A 16,486-nucleotide genomic window follows, 5' to 3' on the forward strand; every position below is an offset into this window, starting at 1 on the left:
TAGCGACTCGAGCTTCTTGATTTTATTTTAATGTAGTCCTTCTCAGCTGGCAACCTCAGTGCTCTTTGACGGCAATTTTCGTGAAAAGAAAATTTTAAGACTGAGTTTGGAAAAAATAATGATTCTTAAATTCTTAAGTCCATACAAGTTCAAGTACGTAACTCAGATCTTTTCAGTAGCTAAAAAGCCCAAAACAATTATTCTTTAAATGCTCAAACACTGATTATTCAACATAAGAAACTTAATGAAATATAACAAGTTGAAACTAACATAAAACCTAAAGAATGAAGAAGTTGTGAACCTGTTGAAGACTTGAAGATTAAAGAATAAAGGTCAACAATGAGCAAACAAGCAGTCACCGAGGAGAGGAGTCGCCACCGCTGAGGTCAGGAAGTCTCTGTCGCCGTCTCTGCTATTGTAGTCGTGAATTACAATAGCAGTCAAGCAATGTTTTTGAGAGAAATTATGGTTAGAAAATAGAAAAGGGAAGGGGTAAGCAGAAGTTAAGTTTTGCCGTATGCTCTCTAAGTCTCTAAGCCCTAAGGGACTAACTAAGGCCAAAGGGATTAGGGGTGTTGGGCTTAGGTTTATTCTTTATTGGGCTGAAAAATAGAAATAGATATGGGCTTGGACTTAATATATTTCGGTATTTTGGTATACCGAAATATCAAAAATTCAATACCGAGTACTGAACCGAAATACCGAAAATCTATATCGAATAATATCGAAGAACTGAAAAATCGGATACCAAAATACAAAATTAATTCGGTTCAATTTGGAATTCGGCTTTTCAAATTTTATGCCCACCCCTATGCATAACATTTGAGGATTGTACTACAGAGGCTGGATGAGGAGAAACTTTATGCCAAGTTCTCCAAGTGTGAGTTTTGGCTTAGTTCGGTGGCGTTCTTGGGGCACGTGGTGTCTAGTGAAGGGATTAAGGTAGGTCCAAAGAAGATATAGGCAGTTCAGAGTTGGCCTAGACTGTCCTCATCTACAGAGATTCAGAGCTTTCTCGGCTTTGCCGGTTATTATCGTCGCTTTGTGGAGGGCTTCTCGTCTATTGCAGTGCCTTTGACCAAATTGACCCAGAAAGGTGCTCCATTTAGGTGGTCGGATGAGTGTGAAGAGATCTTTCAAAAGCTCAAGACTGCCTTAACCACAACTCCAGTTCTAGTTTTGCCTTCAGCGTCAAGATCTTATACATTGTATTGTGATGCTTCTCGGATTGGTATCGGGTGTGTCTTGATGCAAAATGGTAGAGTGATTGCTTATACTTCGCGCTAGTTGAAGCCCCATGGGAAGAAATACCTTGTTCGTGATTTGGAGTTGGTAGCCATCATTCATGCATTGAAGATTTGGAGGCATTATATCTACGGTGTGTCTTGTGAGGTATTTACGGATCATCAGAGTTTCTAGCACTCGTTCAAACAAAATGATCTAAACTTGAGGCAGTAGAGATGGTTGGAGCTGCTAAAGGACTATGATATTACCTTTCTGTATCATCCCGGGAAGGCCAAGATGGTGGCCGATGCCCTGAGTAGAAAGGCGGTGTGTATGGGTAGCCTTGCATTTATTCCTATTGGTGAGAGACCGCTTGCAGTTAATGTTCAGGCCTTGGCCAACCAGATTGTGAGATTAGATGTTTCGGAGCCCAATCAGGTTCTAGCTTGTGTGGTTTCTCGGTCTTCCTTATATGATCGCATCAAAGAGCTCCAATATGATTATCCCTATTTTCTTGTCCTTAAGGACACATTTTAGCATGGTGATGCGAAGAATGTTACTATTGGGGATGATGGGGTGTTGAGGATGCAGAGTCGAATTTGTGTGCCTAATGTAGATGGGCTATGTGAGTTGATCCTTGAGGAGTCCCATATTTAGCGGTATTCCATTCATCCGGGTGACGCAAAGATGTACCGGGACTTGAGGCAACACTATTGGTGGAGGAGGATGAAGAAGAGCTACGCCGATCGGAAGGTTCGTGATGTTGCTTACATGGTTAGGGAGAAAGTACTACTGTCACGACCCGAAATTTCCACCTTTGGGATCGTGATGGCGCCTAACATTTCACTTGCTAGGCAAGCCAACGTTAGAATATAATTAGCCATTTTAACTAAATTTTAAATTTATTAATAACAAGGAAATAAATGCGGAAATAAAGTCTGAAATAAAGTGAGTAAACCATAATAATCGCGAAATCTAAATACCATCCCAGAACTGGAGTCACAAGTGCACGAGCTTCTACAATAATACAAATAAAGGTCTAAAAAAAATTCAAGTTGTTTGAAATATAATACACAGCTGAGATAAGATAGAAGGGGACTTCAGAACTGCGAACACTGTGCAATTATACCTCAAGTCTCCACTGGTAGTTGTATCCGGGCAAAACTACTATACGGCATTGGGACCAATTACGAAATCTGCACAAGAAGTGCAAAGTACAGTATCAGTACAACAGACCTCATATACTGGTAAGTGATGGGCCTAACCTCAACAAAGTAGTGACGAGGCTATGACAAGACACGTACATAAATAACCTCTACAAGTATATACAATACGAAGAAACAATAATACAATAAATAATAATTTATAAATTGGGAGGGAACATGTGAAGGGGAAAGATATAATAATTTCAGCAGGAGATGTATCACTTAGTTGTCAATTAATTCATCAACAATAAAATGAGCAAATGATAATATGAAAATGGCACAGCATTACCCTTCGTGCTTTTACACTCACAAATGGCACTGCAACACCCTTCGTGCTTTTACACTCACAAAAGGCACGGCAACACCCTTCGTGATTTTACACTCACAAATGGCACGACAACACCCTTCGTGCTTTTACACTCTTCCTTACCATGAAAATAATAATATAAATTCGAAAGAGTATTCAAATGCAGGGATATACACTTATCAATCAATTCAATACCAACATACCGACTTCACCTTGAAAAATATTCAACAATAATTAAATGAATAATAATTTCACGAATAATGATCAAATAATCAATAATAAACTTAAGCAGGAATATGTTAATTAAATAGACAATTATTCACAATAAACAAATTCCACTCGCATGCTTTGACTCAACCACAACGCATAAATACTCGTCACCTCACATATACGTTGTACCCACATATTAAATCATGTAGCAAATAAACAAATAAGTCATACTCCCTCAAGTCAAGGTTAACCACGACACTTACCTCGCTTTGCAACCAAATTCAAGAATCCAATAAACCTTTGCCTCGCGAATTCGTGTCTGAAATCCTCAAATATATTCATAAACAATTCAATATATTCAATACAAATCGTAGGGATTAATTCCATATGAATTTGCTAATTTTTCGGATTAAAATCTAAAATTCATCTAAAAAATCAACAGTGGGGCCCACATCTCGAATCTCAGAAAAACTTACGAAATCCGAACACCCATTCCGACGAGTCCAATCATACAAAAATTACCAAATTCCGATGTCAAATGGACCTTCAAATCTTAATCTTTCATTTTTGAAAAGTTTTACAAAAATTCTAATTTCTTGCATCTAAATTTGAAAAAAGTGATGAATATGGACAAGGATTTATGAAATATAATCATTTTGGTTACAGAACACTTACACAATTCAAAGTCGTGAAAAATCCCTTTGCAATCGCCTAAATCCGGGCTTGAAATGTCTAAAAATGAGAAAAATTTCGGACTCTTCGATTTATACACTGCCCATGCATTTTTACACCTACGGTGCCTGGGCTCGCACCTGTGCATCTGCTTTTGCGGAAGGAGTTTTGCTTCTGCGAACCTCACTTGCCCAGCCTCCGCTTCTGTGATGTTTAGGACCGCATCTGCGGTCGCGCTTTTGCGCAAAAATGGTCGCACCTGCGAAGACCCCTGGCCAACCCAGTCCCACATCTGCGATGGAAGGCTCGCTTCTGCGAGCTCGCACCTGCAATGGAAATTCCGCAGATGCGATTACATCAGATGACAGAAATCTTCAGATTTTTTTCTATGTCCAAATTCGACCTGTTAACCCTCCGAAATTCACTCGAGGCCCACGTGACTTCAACCAAATAAATTAACAAGTCCTAAAACATAACACAGACTTACTCGGGGTCTCAAATCACATCAAGTTACATCGAAATTACAATTCACACCTCGATTCGAACTTTTGAGTTTCAAACTTTTCAATTTACAAAACTTGTGCCGAAACTTATTAAATGAATCCGAAATGACTTCAAATTTGGCACACAAGTCATAAATGGCATAAAAGAGCTATTCCAATTTCCAGAATCGGATTCCGAACCCGATATCAAACTCCGTGATCAAACCCAAAAATCTTTAACTTTTAAATTTCTAATTTCGTTGAATGGACATAACTTGAGCTAGGGATCTCTAAATTCAATTCCGGACATACGACCAAGTCCCAAATCATGATACAGACCTACTGAAATTGTCAAAACACTGATCCGGGTCCGTTTGCTCAAAATGTTGACCAAAGTCAATTTAGTTGAGTTTTAAGGCTCTATTTCACATTTTAATCCATTTTTCACATAAAAGCTTTCCGAAAAATTATACGAACTGCGCACGCAAGTCGAGGAATGATGAATAGTGCTTGTCAAAGTCTTAGAACACATAATTAATTATTAAATTTAAAGATAACATTTTAGGTCATCACATTCTCCACCTCTAAAACTAATGTTCGTCCTTGAACGGAATTAGAAAAGTACCTGAGCTGGTAAAAAGGTGTGGATATTTACTCCGCATGTCTGACTCGGACTCCCAGGTAGATGCTTCTACCGGCTGGCCTGTCCATTATACCCGAACTGCAGGATAACTCTTAGACCTCAACTATCGAACCTACTGGGCTAGAATAGCTACCGACTCCTATTCATAAGTCAAATCTTTGTCCAATTGGACAGAGCTGAAATCTAACACATGGGACGGATCACCATGATATTTCCGAAGCATAGATACATAGAATACCAGATGAATCGCTGATAAACTAGGTGGTAGTGCAAGCCTGTAGGCTACTTCACCCACCCTTTCAAGAATTTTGAAGGGTCCAATATACCTAGGGTTCAACTTGCCCTTCTTTTCGAACCTCATTACACCTTTCATAGGTGAAGCCCGGAGCAATATTCTTTCTCCAACCATGAATGCAATATCACGAACCTTACGGTCGGCATAACTCTTTTGCCTAGACTGAGCTATGCGAAGTCGATCCTGAATAAATTTGACTTTATCCAAGGCATCCTGTACCAAATCGGTACCCAACAACTGAGCCTCTCTCGGTTCAAACCAGCCAACTGGCGAGCGAAATTGCCTTTATAATGCCACATATGGAGCTATCTGAATGCTCGACCGGTAGCTATTATTATAAGCAAACTCCGCAAGTGGAAAGAACTGATCCCAAGAACCTCCAAAGTCTATAACACATGTGCGAATCATATCTTCCAATATATGAATAGTGAGCTATCTGTCCGTCTGTCTGTGGATGAAATTCTGTACTCAACTCAAGCCACCTGCCTAACTCATGTTGTACAACCCTCCAAAAATGTGAGGTAAACTGCGTACCTCGATCTGAAATAATAGACACTGGCACACCATGAAGGTGAACAATCTCACGAATGTAAATTTCAGTTGACCGCTCTAAAGAATAGGTAACTACCACTGGAATGAAATGTGTTGACTTGGTCAACCTGTCCATAATGACCGAAATTGCGTTGAATTTTCTCTGAGTCCGTGGAAGCCCAACAACAAAATCCATAGTGATACGCTCCCACTTCCACTCAGGAATTTCTAACTTCTGAAGCAAACTACCAGGTCTCTGATTCTCGTACTTAACTTGCTGACAATTCAAACACCGAGCTACATATGCAACTATATCCTTATTCATTCTCCTCCGCCAATAATGTTGCCGTAAATCTTGATACATTTTGGCGGTACCTGGATGAATAGAATATCTGGAACTATGGGCCTATTTAAGAATTAATTCACGAAGCTCATCCACGTTAGGCACACAAATACGACCCTGCATTCGCAAAACTCCATCTTCCCCCACAACAACCTGTTTTGCATCATCGTGTCGCACTGTGTTCTTAAGGACAATTAAATGAGGATCATCATACTGCTGCTTTCTGATGCGCTCATATAAAGAAGACCGAGCGACTGTGCAAGCTAGAACCCGACTAGGTTCTAAAACATCTAACATCACGAACTGATTAGCAAAAGTCTGAATATCTGCAGCTAACGGTCTCTCACCAACCGGAATATACGCAAGACTACCCATACTCACAACCTTTCTACTCAAAGCATCAACCACCACATTGGCCTTTCTGGGGTGATACAAAATAGTGATAACATAATCTTTCAACAACTCAAATTGAGATCGTTTTTCCTGAACATATACTGCAGGCTACGATGGTCGGCAAACACCTCACACGAGATATCGTAAAAGTAATGTCTCCAAATCTTCAAAGTGTGGACAATGGCTGCCAATTCTAAGTCATGAACAAGATAATTCTTCTCATGAACTTTCAACTGCCGCGACGCATATGCAATCACCTTGCCATCTTGCATAAATACTGCACCAAGACCAACGTGAGATGCATCACAATACACCGTATAAGATCTTGAATCTGTGGGTAATACCGACAATGGCATCATAGTCAAAACAGTCTTGAGCTTCTGAAAGTTCAACTCACACCCGTCTGACCATCCGAATGGACCACCTTTTTGGGTCAGTCTGGTCAATGGGCTTGTTATAGATGAAAACCCCTCTACGAACCGACGATAATAACCTGCCAAACCCAGGAAGCTCTGGATCTCTGTAACTGAAGTAGGTCTAGGCCAATTATGAACAACCTCAATCTTCTTAGGATCCACTTTTATGCCTTTTGCCGATATAACATGTCCCCAAAAGGCAACTAAGTCTAACCAAAATTCACATTTTGAAAATTTGGCATATAACTGATTATTCTTCAAAGTCTAAAGCAAACTCCGAAGATGTTGCTCATGCTCCTATCGATTGCTGGAGTAAATCAAGATATCATCAATGAATACAACCACAAAGTAATCCAAATAGGGCTTGAACACCCGATTCATCAAATCCATAAATGTTGCTGGGGCATTTGTCAGCCCAAATGACATCACTAGGAATTTGTAATGCCCATACTGAGTCTGAAAAGCTGTCTTAGGTACATCAGATGCCCTAATCTTCAAGTGATGGTAACCAGACCTCAAGTCGATCTTTGAAAACACCTTGTCACCCTGAAGCGGATCGAATAAGTCATCAATTCTTGGTAGTGGATACTTGTTCTTGATAATAGCCTTGTTCAACTGCCTATAATCTATACACATTCGCATTGAACCATCTTTCTCCTTTACAAATAATACTGGTGCACCCTAGGTGAGACACTGGTCTAACGAATCCATGATCAAGCAATTCTTGTAACTTCTCCTTCAATTATTTCAACTCTGACGGGGTCATACGGTATGGTGGGATGGGCTGAGTGCCCGAAGCTAAATCAATACAGAAGTCAACATCTCTGTCGAGTGGCATTCCCAGCAAATCTGCAGGAAATACTTCTATAAATTCACGAACAACTGGTACTAAGTCCATAGAAGGCACATCCGTACTGGGATTGCGAATATAAGCCAAATAGGCTAGACACCCTTTCTCGACCATACGCGGAGCCTTCATATAAGAATTATCCCTGCTGGTAGAATGACCAAGAGTTCTTTTTCCACTCTAATCGAGGTAACCCGGGCATGGCTAGGGTCACCGTCTTGGCATGACAATCCAATATAGCATGATAATGTGACATCCAATCCATTCCCAAGATGACATCAAAATATACCATATCAAGAAGTAGAAGATCCACACTAGTCCCAAGACTCCCAATAGTAACCACACACGAACGATAGACATGATCTACCCTGATAGAATCTCCCACTAGAGTGGACACACACAGGAGCACTCAGAGAATCACAAGGCATCACCAGATATGAAGAAAAATAAGATGACACGCAGGAATAAGTAGATCCTGGATCAAATAGAACTGAAGCATCTCTATGGCAAACTGGAACAATATCTGTAATCACAACATTGGATGATTCGGCCTTAGGCCTAGCTAGAAAAGCATAAAATCGGGGCTGGGCCCCACCACTCTGAACTGCGTCCCTGGGACGACCTCTAACTGGATGGACTCCACCTCTAACGGTCTGGCTTCCACCTCTAATGGTCTGACCTCCACCTCTAGCTGCCTGACCCCTACCTCTAGCTGGCTGAGATGGCGGTAAAACAATTGGTGCTAGAACCATAGCACGAGAACCCTGCTGTTGCATGTTGCCCTGAGACATGGGGCAGAATATAGCAATGTGCCTCGGATCACCACAAATATAACAGGACATCGGCTGTTGTGACAGCTGACCCGAACGGGCCGAATAACTGCTGTAGTGACTATGGAGTGGTGGTGCACTGATATGAGCTGAATGTGCACTAAATGTTGGCTACCCAGAGTAAGGCATAATAGGACCGTGTCTTCATGAAGCACTGGGAGATGCCTGAAGTGCTGAATGAAACGGTCTGGGAGGATGACCCTTACCAAAATTACCCCTGTCTCCAGACGAGGCACCACTGAAACCATCAAACTGACGAGGCCTCTTATCAGACCTCTGCCCTCTCTCTTGTACAAGAACCATCTCGATCCTCCTTGCAACATTAGCAGTCGCCTGAAAGGAAATCTCACTTTCGGCCTCCTCAGTCATCTGAAGCCTGATAGGGTGATGAGTCCCTCAATAAACCTCCTCACTCTCTTTCCCCCTCAGTAGGTAGTAAAAGAAGAGCATGGCGGGCAAAATCCACAAAATGGGATTCATATTGAGTAACAATCATGCTGCCCTACTGTAGACGCTCAAATTGCATGCGGTAATCCTCTCTCAATATGATAGGGAGAAACTTCTCTAGAAATAGCCGTGAGAACTGTTCCCACGTTAGTGTAGGTGACACAACTGGTCTGGTCAATGTAAAATATCTCCACCACCTCTTGGCGGAACCCGTCATCTGGAATACAGCAAAATTGACCCCATTGGTCTCAACTATACCCATGTTCCGTAGTACCTCATGACAGCGGTCAAGATAGTCATGTGGGTCCTCAGAAAGTGTACCACTGAAGTAAACTGGAAAGAGCTTAGCAAACTTATCTAGTCTTAATAAGGCCTCAGAAGACATGGCGGGCCTATTACCGGCCTGCGCTGCCACACCTAGCTGAATTACACCCAACTGGAGCCTGATTCTGGGGAGCCATCTGCTCCGGACCCGGAGTAGTGGGAGTTTGTGATCTTCCCCTAGCCTGTGAGATGGTTGGTGCCACTGGAAATATACCATTATGGGCCACACCCTCCATAAGACTTACCAAATGGACTAGAGCGTCCTGAAGCACTGGAGTAGCTATTAATCCTTACGGGACCTGAACTGGTCCAACCGGTACAGTATGAACGATAACCTCCTCCTGAAGATCCACCCGAGGTTCTACAACAGGTGCTGCCGCTCGAGCTCTAGAATGAGATCTACCTCTACCTCTGCCTCAGCCTCTAGCACGACCACGACCTCGACCTCTACCCCTGGTCATAGTTGCTACTGGGGGCTCTCATCCCTGTCCATCGGTTGATGTATTACGTGTTCTCTCCATCTGCGAGAGAATAAGAATAGAATGGTTCAATCATCGATGATAGAATTAGATCACACGACAGAATAAGAAAGAAGTGATATTGTTCATAAACTTCATAGCCTCTGAGAGATAAGTACAGACATCTCCATACCGATCCTTCAGACTCTACTAAGCTTTCTCGTGACTCGTGAGATCTATGTAACCTAGTTCTCTGATACCAACTGTTATGACCCAAAATTCCCACATTCGAGATCGTGATGGCGTCTATCATTTCACTTGCTAGGCAAGCCAATGTTAGAATATAATTAGCCATTTTAACAAAATTTTAAATTTATAAACAAATGCGGAAATAAAGTCTGAAATAAAGTGAGTAATCCATAATAATCGCGAAATTTAAATACCATCCCAAAACTGGAGTCACAAGTGCACGAGCTTCTAGAATAATACAAATAAAGGTCTGAATAAAATTCAAGCTGTTTGAAATATAATACACAGCTCAGATAAGATAGAAGGAGACTTCAGAACTGCGAACGTTGTGCAGTTATACCTCAAGTCTTCACTGGTAGCTGTATCCGGGCAAATCTACTATACGCCACTAGGACCAACTCTGAAATCTACACAAGAAGTGCAGAGTGCATGGGGTCAGTACAACCGACCCCATGTACTGGTAAGTGCCGAGCCTAACTTCGACGAAGTAGTGACGAAGCTATGACAAGACACGTACATAAACAACCTCTACAAGTAATACAATAAATAACAATTTACAAATTGGGAGGGAACATGCGAAGGGGAAAGATATAATAATTTTAGCAAGAGATGTATCACTTAGCAGTCAATTAATTAATCAACAATAAAATGAGCAAATGATAATATGAAAATGGCCCGACACCACCCTTCGTGCTTTTACTCTCATTTGAAAATGACACGACATCACCATTCGTGCTTTCACACTCACAAATGGCACGACAACACCCTTCGTGCTTTTACACTCACAAATGGCACGTCAACACCCTTCGTGCTTTTACACTCACAAATGGCACTGCAACACCCTTCGTGCTTTTACACTCACAAATGGCACGACAACACCCTTCGTGCTTTTACACTCACAAATGGCACGACAACACCCTTCGTGCTTTTACACTCTTCCTTACCATGAAAATAATAATATAAATTCTGAAGAGTATTCAAATGCGAAGATATACACGTATCAATCAATTCAATACCAAAATACCGACTTCACCTTCCAAAATATTCAACAATAATTAAATGAATAATAATTTCACGAATAATGATCAAATAATCAATAATAAACTTAAGCATGAATATCTTAATTAAATAGAAAATTATTCACAATAAACAAATTCCACTCGTATGCTTATTACACATAATAACTCGTCACCTCACATATACATTGTACCCACACATTAAATCATGTAGCAAATAGACAAATAAGTCTTACTTGTTGATACACATTTTTCCCTCATATTTTTAAATATATATATATATATATATATATATATATATATATATATATATATATATATATATATATACTTTCAAAATAGTGCATATACATCATCATTTTGATTTGTAAGCATACACATTATTTTTCATAATTTTTCATAATTTTTAAAGACTTTAAACCAATTTATTTATGCATTTTATTATATAAGTATCCTGTAATTATCCTTCAAATTATATTTTATGATGATTTAATCATCTAAACTTATTATTTACACCATATTAATATATAATTACATTATTCATGCATAAAATGACTTTTTATATTTTTATAATGTTAATTAATTATTTTTAATCATTTTAGGACACAAATGATATTTTTGCTATTTATTAATTATTATTTTTAATTATTTTTATTAAATATTGGGTATTTAAAAACTAGCCTAAAAACCTACCCATTTTCGGATCAATTGCTGGCCCAAACCTAACACCCTAGCCCAAATAACCCCAACCCAAACCAATTAACCCAACCCCACAACCCGGTCGCAACTCGTTTAACCACCCGACCCAAGACCCCTTTTAAATCGTGGCCATTGATCTCTGAGATCAACGGTCCATATTACCACATCTCTTTTAATTACCACCCAAACCTTAATCATTCTCATCGACCGCCGCCCCTAAATCCTCTCTTCTCTTCTCCTCCTTAGAACCCTAGCCGCCGCCTCCCCTAAAATCTCTTCTAATCCCACACGATATGGGATTCTGTGGCTACCTTATGCCATATATGGACTCTCTTTGGTACTGGATCATTCTCTATACCGCTTGCCTAAACATGGCAAGCAGATCTCATCATAATCGAACCAAAGTCGGTTCAACTTCTTGACGTTTCTACTATTCTGTCTATGTTCATTCTTGTTCTATTATGGGTATGAATCTTTGTGTATCTCTGTTGATTCTTACTTACCTTAAAAATTAGGGTTTTGGATTTCTTTAGATGGAACCAAAATTGGTTCGATTCTTTGATTTTAAGCGATGTTTCTGTCTATATTCTTCTTATTCTATGCAATGTTTGACTTTTTATTTATAGATTCTGCCGATTTTTTGTACTTTCCCTAAAATTAGGGTTTTGAAATTTCTCTCTTTTCCTTACCGATTTCGATTGCATGTGATTTTCTTTCCTTTCTAGTATTTGATTGATGATTTTCCTTGTTTGGGTGTTCGATTTCTACTGCAATATAAACCATTCCACATTCCCCTTTGGGGAGATCATTAAGAAATTTACTAAAAAAAAATTAAAGTTGCGTGCTCTTTGTTCTCGAATACTCTTGCTCTATATTCTAGTTCCTAGCCGGCTGAAAGCCAAGGCCATAAATTCTGGGTTCTTGCTTCTCGTTGATGTTCAGAATACTGTGGACTTTTGTTCTTTCTTGTATTTTCATTTAACTGGTAAGTTACTTGACCTTTGTGATTTCATCCTTCTGTGTCTCTGATTTGCATGTGTTCTTACTTCTGAAATTCATGGCTTAATATGTTTCTGGGTTACTTTTAAGCACCACTCTGTTAACTTTACACGCGCTTTAAGTCTCTTTAGCATTTAACTACTCCTAATGTTGCTAGTTCTGAGATTATCCACGCCTAACTGGGTAATCTGAATCTTCCTAAGATTGTTTAGCTAGTGTACTGATGCCTGAATGTTCATGAATCTCTTTACTTGCTTTGTCCTAAATCTCTGTAATGAATACCTCACATTTGTAGTAACCTGTGTTGAGACTTTCATTGTTAATTATAATTTGCCTCTCTGCTATTGTGTCACTCAACATGTTCACTCGATCCCATACCCCTTTAGTGTTTGCTTGTGATTTAGAACAGTTATCTCAGCCTGTTTAAATTGTTGTTTTCTGATATTAGGATGAATCGTTGATACAACTGGACCTTCTTTAGTTAATTAGTCTACTATGTCAATGTCTGAATGCCTACATCTACTATTTGACATGAATTTACTTTCCACTATATTCTAAATCTCTGTAATGATAGTCTTGCATATGTTATGTTTCCTAATTTGTGTTGAGACCTTTTCTATTGACTATGATCTTGCCTATCTGATAACATGTCCCTCAGTATGTCTTTGACCCACTTGATGCCCTGTTCCTTCTGTGATTACTTGGCTCATCACAATGCGCATTCCCCATCATGTCTAAATGATGTGTTGTTTCTCGATAATGATACTAGGATGTATACTTAGCATAATTTCCAACCATATTTTAACTTGTTTAGTATTGTGCATATGTGCATAATAATCTTTGTCAATTCTGCAAACTTGTTGTTTCCCTAACTCTTTCAATATGTGACTGCCTATGTGCTAAGTGTTAAACCTGCTAAGTTTTTGACTTGTTCGATTATCTGCTATACATGCTCAATTTGGTCAGGTCTGTTTAAATTATAAGTGTCCCCCAATCCTTGTCTCTCAACCTTGGTCCACTCTCTTTCACTTGATAGTTGGGCTCTTTTTTGATTTCTTATTCTTATCCGGCTGAAAGCCAAGGCCACTTAGGTTCTATTATTTGACCTCCCTAGTGTGAGCACTACCGGGGTCCAATTGAGACCCTTGTGAACTCTGACACACTAGGACTTGGTCCCTAGTCATTCTCTGATTTTCCTCTATCAACCTCCCTAGTGTGAGCACTTCCCTGAGTTCTTGAAGCCCTTGGGAACTCTGAAACACTAGGGTCATGGTTCTAATTGCTCAACTATGTTTCACCTACTAGCTGAATCAATTGGTTTCTGGCTGCCTTATTTAAATGAAGATATGACTTCTGGATTGTTGTGAACTATGTGGACTTTAGAATGAAGGCCTGTCCTGGGTGGGTATATCTTTGGGCCTGCTGTAGGCTCACTATAGTTATTTTACTCTGTAATTTATGCCATTAATTGGGTCTGTAATAATGTTGTAATAACAATTGGGGTATTAGTAAAATTGGAAAAGGGGGTTTATCTTAATACTTGCATTGAAATGGGTAAAAATCTTGCCTATATGTGTTTTACTTTGCTCAAATATATTCTGCTACTGTGTGAGTTAGATAACCTACCTATAGGTATTTAATTTGCTTGACATATTTTGCTTTCACATGCTAGAAACCATGCCTATAGGAAATTAAATGACCAATGTCTCAATGTGCATTACAGCATACTCATTAGGCGCTATAGGATTCTGTTAATTTACATGCTACCTAATCTACAATTTAAAAATCCTGCCTATATATCTTAATTATTGATTATAGAAATCATGCGTATAAGATCTAAAATCAGTCTTAATTATTGATTATAGAAATCATGCCTATAGGATCTAAAATCAGCCATTGTGACTATAGAAATCATGCCTGTAGGATCTAAAATCAGTCTTAATTATTGATTTTCTTGCTCATTTCCTTTAAGTGCTAATGATGAACTTTCAACACTATGTCATTGTCACTATTAGAAATCATGCCTATAGGATCCAACTAAGCAGTTCTGAATATTCTCTTGCAATTATCATTGCTAATTATTGTATAAATCACCTAGATATTATGCCTATAGGTTTAACCTCTTATAACATATAATCAGTAGGCAACTGCGTAGTCACTTAAAAGTCGTTCTAAAATGGCATCTTGCTCTGAAACTGCCGGCACGCTTGAATCCCAAGGTCACATAGAAACCATGTCTATAGGGTTTAATGGCTTTAACTTGTCTCAATTTTGAAATTGTCAAACGCCTAATTTGTTTGCGTGCATTTGTTGTTTAAGTGTGGAGGCTAACTTGAGCACTTAACTACCTTCACATGAAGTCCAACTTGTTTTGTATGTCGACTAGTTTTATCATTTTGAGCAACCTAAGTTAAGTCTAGAACCACCCAAAATAGAGGTTCAAACGCCTCCAGGACCATAGGCATGGGACGGGTAGTGCACGCATAAGGTACGGTTTAGAATCAACTAGCGCGCTTTAGGTAAAAACTTAAAGATAGTAATCGGGTAGCAGGAGATGATAGTCTGTGCCCGCTGAATAATACGAGCAACACCCCACCTCGAGGGAGTTACGAAGTATTATTTATGTTGCACGGGGTGATCCTTTAGGCTAAAAAACTTAGGATCCCCCATCTTGTCTTAAAGTCAATTATTTGTGTTTATTTGTAGACTTTTGATAATTGCCCAAACTTCTTGTCTTTCCCTCTTGTTTTTGACTAATTCATATAATTCGAGTTCAGTTGGGACCCGCAGTTGTGGACCTCGAGGAATGCCTAACACCTTCTCCTCGAGGTAATTTGAGCCCTTACCCGATCTTTGGTGACGCAAACTGGTTAAACTAGAGTTATTTGCAAATAGGTGCCCTAATGCACCTCAAACCCGTTAGGTGGCGACTCTCTCTTTTAACACCCTTCCTTTAAAAGAGTTGTCACGTGTCAAAACCCGATTTCACGAGAAAGAAGGGGCGCGAAACTACTCCCTCAAGTCAAGATTAACCACGACACTTACCTCGCTTTGCAACCAAATTCAATAATCCAATAAACCTTTGCCTCGCGAATTCATGTTCAAAACCCTCAAATCTATTCATAAACAATTCAATATACTCAATACAAATCGTAGGAATTAATTCCATATGAATTTGCTAATTTTTCGAATTAAAATTCGAAATTCATCTAAAAAATTAACAGTGGGGCTCACGTCTCGAATCTCGGAAAAAACTTACGAAATCCAAAAATCCGTTCCGAGACGAGTCCAACCATACAAAAACCAAATTCCGATGTCAAATGGACCTTCAAATCATAATTTTTTATTTTTGGAAAGTTTTACAAAAATTCCAATTTCTTGCATCTAAATCCGAAATAAGTGATGAATATAGACATGAATTTATGAAATATAATCACTTTTGGTTATAGAACACTTACACAATTCAAAGTCGTGAAAAATCCCTTTGAAATCGCCTAAATCCGTGCTTGAAATGTCTAAAAATGAGAAAAATATGGGACTCTTCAATTTATACACTGCCCAAATATTTTCGCACCTGCGCATCCGCTTTTGCGGAAGGAGTTTCGCTGTTGTGAACCTCACTTGCCTAGCCTCCGCTTCTGCGATGCTTAGGACCGCATCTGCAGTCGCGCTTTTGCGCAAAAATGGCCGCACCTACGAAGACCGCAGGCCAGCCCAGTCGACTGGCAATTAGTTAATTGCTTAACTGCAATTATTTAGTGACAATTAGTTAATTTTAGCGGCAATTATTTAGTGGCAATTAGATAATTGTCACTAATTTATTATTGACAAAGGGATATTACCGACAAATGCACGTTAGCCGGGAGAAACTACCTTTTTGCTGGCAATTAAAAAGA

The 16,486-nt window shown here is 39.4% G+C and overlaps 1 protein-coding gene across 1 annotated transcript; it reads right to left on the reverse strand.

Annotated features, from left to right (window-relative positions):
- Positions 1-5,975: 5,975 nt before the first annotated feature.
- On the reverse strand, positions 5,976-8,410 carry LOC138896674 (uncharacterized). The gene is made up of 3 exons (XM_070181922.1): positions 8,248-8,410; positions 6,563-6,636; positions 5,976-6,413 (listed from the first exon to the last, which is right to left on the reverse strand). The coding sequence occupies exons 1-3, from the start codon at positions 8,408-8,410 to the stop codon at positions 5,976-5,978; spliced, it is 675 nt and encodes a 224-aa protein (XP_070038023.1).
- Positions 8,411-16,486: the final 8,076 nt, after the last annotated feature.

This window comes from Nicotiana tomentosiformis, chromosome 1 (genome assembly GCF_000390325.3).
Source record: "Nicotiana tomentosiformis chromosome 1, ASM39032v3, whole genome shotgun sequence".
Lineage (NCBI taxonomy): Eukaryota > Viridiplantae > Streptophyta > Magnoliopsida > Solanales > Solanaceae > Nicotiana > Nicotiana tomentosiformis.

Excerpts from the sequence above, each read along its gene's own strand:
- LOC138896674 (XM_070181922.1), bottom strand. The coding sequence starts at position 8,410 with ATGTCCTGTTATATTTGTGGTGATCCGAGGCACATTGCTATATTCTGC. Across the intron at positions 6,637-8,247 it reads TCAGGCAGCTAGAGGTGGAG|ATTCAAGATCTTATACGGTG; the intron begins GTCAGACCATTA and ends TATTACCCACAG. Across the intron at positions 6,414-6,562 it reads TATTTATGCAAGATGGCAAG|CCTGCAGTATATGTTCAGGA; the intron begins GTGATTGCATAT and ends CGACCATCGTAG.